Consider the following 6000-nt stretch of genomic DNA (forward strand, 5'->3'; position numbering starts at 1 on the left):
AGGGGAATGACTGACAGGATTTCCACATAGGCATGAACGAGCTGCTGAGGTCTGAAAGGTTGAACCGGTCTAGATTATACGGGCGCGTTGTGATTGGATGGTGAGCAGCAGGTAGTGAGGTGAAAATCAGGTAAGGCTAGAGGCCACGCCCTGCAACACACAACAGAGAGACACGAGACACAGGATGATACTGGGACCTCCATTCAGACTCCAGAGTTTTGTCCTTGCTAACTCACTGACTAAAAGTTAAGCAGATGAGATGCTCACTGAACATGAAAGAAAGGGGAACATCCAAAGTAATTTTGCCTCGTTCATAACCAAAATATATATATATGGTGGAAACAATGGAAAAAAGCTGATAAAAAGACTAATATGAATATAATCTTTCAATAGTGCCTTTCAAAACCAGAGTTACAAGGTTCTTTTAAAAAATAAAATACCGTTCAAGTGACTGATAGAGACATAGGCAATAAAACTATTTAATAGAACATCATGGACAGTCAGAGATAAAACAAAATAAAACAACATCAAAACTATTTTATAGTATGAGGATGCCAGTCGATACAGGTGTTTTTTTAAAGCTTTTTAAACTGATGTGGTTGATCTGATATTATGGTATTTTGTAAAACAATAAAGACATGATCCTTCTTCATTTTAAACCTGGATCGTGGACACTTTTGGCCTTGAGGTAGAATAAAAAGTGAAGAGTATTGAAATGTAAAGCGAAGCCAGACCATGTCGGGATCTGAATGAGGAACCAGCGTAGCTCATCTGGGACTCAATCGTGATGTTTTTGCGTTTATGGAAGGGGTCAAGGATTTACAGTTTTTAGCACCTCCACACTGGCTTCATTTCAACCAGAGGTTGCTGCTTGCTCCTGCCCCACTGTGACCCTGAAGAGGATAATGTGTTTAACCTAATACTTCATGTCAGAATGACTGGTGTCCACACTCACACTACGTACATAGATTTTGAATACACACTATGTACTCAAAATCTACATTTGGTGAATTCAGGCTTTTCTATCCTTCCAGTTACTTTTAATACAGGTTTGGGTTTTTGGTTTTGTGAATTGATGGATACAAAATGTGTCTTTAAGTCTGTCAAAATGTCTCAATTAATGCTTTTAATGTCTCAAAACACAAGATGATTTTGACCACCATTATTTAGTTATGTTTGTTCAGTCATTCTTTATTGCACTGTAGTTTACTTGCACTCATTATGAATTTCAGAATTAATCATTATTGACATTAGACCAGTAATTAAAATCCTAATTATTTAAAGATTATTTAAATTTATTCTTTAAAAACATGGTAACATAAATGTTATTCATGAGGTCAAAACACATGGACAGTGGCACGCCTTGAGAGTTTCCCCAGTGGGCAATTATGCTACAGATATTATGAGTCCTCTGGTTTTTGTTGCAACCAAAAACCCTCACTAATTAGTTTCTTTTCTGTGGTTCAGCTAAAACTGAATCGTCATATAATATATATTTAAGTGGAAGTACAGCTTAGGTTCAAGCAAGTACACATCAGTCCATTGATGACTGATTATAGGTTTAAGCCATAAATATGAAGTGAATCCAATCTCATCACCTACATTTATAAAAGCCACTATAATGGAAACAAACCTAGAACCTACATTTGTCTGCTCATGATTTTGACTTTGTTCATTTCAGTTTGTAATCTGTCTATGAAAGACTATGAAAGATCAGCATCTCCCTGTTTGGGTCAGCTGCTTCTATTATTATAAATTCTATTATTATGGGTGTGTGTCTTTCAGGGGCTCAAACTGACAACCATGTCATGGCATCGACCTCGCCAACAGGTGGCAGCAAACTGCTCAACTCAGTCAATTAAGGAGCTTCATTTAAGGAGGGAAAACTGATAAACAGTATGTATGTACATGACTTTAATCCTGGTCGCTGAATTGTTAAGAGACATGCAACATCAGTGGTTCGATTTGATGTTTGCTGCATGTCATACTCCTTTCTTTCTCATCCGTCTATTAGTAATCAGTGATTTAAGAACCTATAGGTTAACAATAGTAAACACAAACATAGACACAATGATTTCTCCATAGTTTGCAATGGTTGCTCACAGTCGACATCTTTAATATTTTATCTAAATTCTAATTCTTCTTTTAAAAGTGATCTTGATGGAAAATGCAACTGATTTCGAATACCACCTGTTGCCCAAAGATGACCTGCAGATGACATTATTCACACAGGGTTTGGTGTATTTCATTCAACTTTATTAGCAATAATTAAAGTAGCTAGTGTTATGAAAGCAATGTATCAACAATTTTGTGTTTTGTTCTGTTTTCAGTTTGGAACAAAATGACTCATATTTGTCTTTTAACAGGAGAATGCTTCAAAATAGAACATTGATGATGGCATAATATAGCTGAGCAGACAACAATATTCTTTTAGGAGTCTGCTCAAAATGGTCTGTGTTGGGGGACTCTTGAGAATTTCCTAAATCATGGTCCTAAGCTCTGACACACAAGTCCTTAGGTCAGGGGCCTCTGGACTTAAAGATATTGATCTTAACATGACCCACAGTAGCATAGAACTTTTTATGAATGAGTGCCACCGGTGGGAAAAGAACCTTAGACACCTTAGTTGTGGTGTTAGTGCCTTGCTAAACTCCACTGCTCCCTTCCCTGGTGGGCGTGAGTAAACGGCCCCAGCCCTCTCTAAATATAACTCTCCTCCAAAACAGAAAGAGGGAGAAGGAGGGAAAGGAATACTCACCCAATCAGAAGCGGTCTGAAAACTTGTCAGAGAAGAGTTTTTTTTTCTTCTTCTTCTTTTTTAGGATACAGTGTGTTTGTCTCATACCGTTTTGATCCATTTTGTGGCCCCGGGTGGTGCTGGTGAAGCGCACAGCGGGAGGCGCATTGTCTGTATGCAAACTGGACGACATGGCCATTGTATGCGTTTGGGCATATATGGAGGCAACGATGGCCCGGAGGATACAACACGTCTGAAGTCTCAGTGGAGAGTCGCCCTTCGGCTGTTTTGTGCGCGTTTCTCTCCTCCGACTTTCTCCTTCTTATTAACCGCTCTGGTCCGTCGCTATGAGTTGCCTGGATGTGATGTACCACCAAAGCTATGGAGCGCACTACCTCCCTGCAGCAGCGTACAAGGCGACGTACTATAACCACCATCACCAGCAACAACAGGTGAGATATTTATCTTTTTTATTATTATTATTATTATTTGTAGGGAAGACATTATCTTAAATATGAGCTTAAACTACCTGCTTTTGTATGTTCTAACAAAAGTGTTGAAAGAAAATAAGAATTATTAAAAAATGTAAGTCGCTAACTTTGGGCATAAAGTTTCCTTAAAAGTTGAAAAATGTCACCTGCCTTAAATCAAAGTGACTGTAGGAATATTTATGACCTTTTACTGACATATTTCTCTATGTTGGCTGACTTCTGTTCAGGAAATCACCTCAAACTTCTCGTACACACACACACACACACACACACACACACACACACACACGTCTTGACGTCAATTTCAGCTTTGAATGATTAAATTCCAGTCTGAGGCTCAGTTATTCACCTCAGGTCAGGCGTAATGACACGGAACTATTAATCCTGTGGTCAAATGGTGATGTAATGACAGCCAGTCAGTCACTCAGGAATGTGGATGAGGCACATTGAGCTTTACAAATAGTTGGAATGCAGTATGGGAAAAAAGATACTCATTTTCACACAACTCCCAAAGCTGCTCCCAGAGAAAAGCAGTACTTGAATGAGTGTAATTATAACTTAGAAATGATTCATTTATAATTATAATTGTGTGGGAAACAATATTAAAATAAACTTATAAACTAATAAAAGATCAATTCTTTGCTATTTTATTCAAATCTAGTTTTTCTTGGTTTGATCTGTCAGTTAATCTCTAATATTTCTATCTCTTCCTCCAGAGAAGGCTGAGTGTTTACAGTAAGATGCAGGAGTGTATGGAGCAGCAGCAGCAGCAGCAACAGCAACAACAGCAAGGAGGAGGAAGAGGGATGCTTTCCAGGGACCAGGTCCTCCGACAGGGTCCAGCAGCCCCAGGGGTTGAACCTGGCAGGAGATCCACATCAGACTCAGAACTAAAGGACAGTATTCAACCAGCAGAGGCGGAGTACTTGAGCTCCCGGTGTGTTTTGTTCACGTACTTCCAAGGCGAAATTGGCGATGTGGTAGATGAGCACTTCTCTCGAGCTCTCAGTCAGGCCAGCAGCTTCAACAGCGAGACCAAACCGATCAGAGTGACTCAGCCGTCGGCATCGACCACATCTGGCATATGGAAAGGTGAGGAGGGCAACAAGGGTTAAACCGTTCTCTGAGATATTAGATTCAACTTAATCTTTTTGTCATAGCTGATTATACAGTCTTTAAGAACACTGATTGTTTTTGTGGCTTTTTGTTTGTGTGTTGAAGTCTAACGTTTTGTGTGATGTGTTTCTTGCAGATGGTGGATCTCTCTCTGAAGGTCCGAGCAGCTCAGTGTGGAACAGCACCTATCCATCCCAGACCAGTCCCTGCCTGCCGTCTGTCTCTGTCTCAGTCCACCCAGACTTTTCCTCCAGTCCTGTTTCCTTCAACCACCCCGATGGAGCTCTCTGGACTGACCACATGCTCTCCCAGGCAAGCCTCCCGCCTCCAGCTACCCTCCCTGATAGCTGGACCTACAGCCTGAGCCCCCAGAGCACGAGCGGCTACCCCAATGTCCACAACGTCTACCATCCTCACCCTCACCCCCACATCCACACCCGGCACCACCACCCCATGCTCCATTCATACCCGACCCACAGCCCAGCATTGGATCCCAGGTTTAATCCTCTGCTGCTGCCTGGTGTTAGGAACCAGAACCAGCCGACTGCCAGCAGAGAAAGCTCCCCACACAGCGAGGGGGTGAAGACAGAGATGGACCCCAACAGCAACAGCCCTGTTGCGGCTACCTCTGTCACCTGGACCCCTTCAGCCCTCCATGGATCCTTGGAGGTGTATGACTCAGGTAGATACTACAAAACAAATTCAACATACACTGATTTGCAAGCATTTGTATAGTAATTTGTGTAGTAGTTGATACAAAGCTCAATCGTAATTATACCTTGTTCCTTTCTCTCCTGCAGCTCTTGATCAGACCAAAGCAAAGTCATCAGTTTGGTTCTAACTGATGTGCTGCGAGGGAAGAAGGAATATCAATTGACACCAAAAAGGACTTACTATGTGGCCCTATCAATGTATGGCTGCAACACCAGCACTGTAATGTAAAATGTAGATAGAAGGCTTACTGTAGCTCAGACTATGAGTCCTGCACTGTCCACACAACTTATTACGGATATGAACTCAGGCTTTGGACTTAAATGACAGCGATGTAACGCTTTGGCTGCAGGGCAAGGCCTTGAAGAACGATTCCAACAGACTACTATCTGTAAGAACGAGAGGCCTCTTTTTCTCTGTCGGCACAAATCACCATTTCTTTTTCATGCAATGTGACACTAAGTGGTTCTGTTTCAAGAGCTTGATTTTGATCTACATTTTGTTTTGTACAGTAAATGTGTGTTTATGACTGTAAATGGGTTTTGTTTTAATTTTTGTACAGTTTTTGCCATGCTAAGTTGTTGTTTGCTGGATGACCTCCGCTAAAATGTTTGCCTGAATGCTACCTTACTCTATTTGCCTTTGGGGGTTTTGCAGTATAAATATTGAGTATTGTATGTTTAAGTAATAAATTGCTGAACTGTATTTGCAAATGATGATTCTTTTTTAGACACAACTTTGAAGCAAGAATATTCACGTGTTTTTTAGTTCTATATTTTCTAAGCAAAAATCTGTTGTTTATTACTGACAGCACTTTCATGCAAATTCCTGCTCCCAATAAGGACAAATTTGTTGTGCAACTCATGGCACATAACTTTCCCATTAAATGATGGGTGCCTCTTCTCTTGTAAAATCAGGAACAGTCACTGAAGCCATTTAACGTTA

General features: G+C 40.8%; 1 protein-coding gene across 1 annotated transcript; it reads left to right on the forward strand.

Moving 5' to 3' along the window:
* Positions 1-2732: 2732 nt before the first annotated feature.
* Positions 2733-5737, forward strand: vgll3 (vestigial-like family member 3). Its single transcript, XM_010737032.3, has 4 exons — positions 2733-3189; positions 3945-4320; positions 4481-5026; positions 5145-5737. Exons 1-4 carry the CDS (start codon positions 3085-3087, stop codon positions 5183-5185), a joined length of 1068 nt encoding a protein of 355 aa, XP_010735334.1. The 5' UTR covers positions 2733-3084; the 3' UTR covers positions 5186-5737.
* Positions 5738-6000: the final 263 nt, after the last annotated feature.

This window comes from Larimichthys crocea, chromosome XVIII, assembly GCF_000972845.2.
Source record: "Larimichthys crocea isolate SSNF chromosome XVIII, L_crocea_2.0, whole genome shotgun sequence".
Classification (NCBI taxonomy): Eukaryota; Metazoa; Chordata; class Actinopteri; family Sciaenidae; genus Larimichthys; species Larimichthys crocea.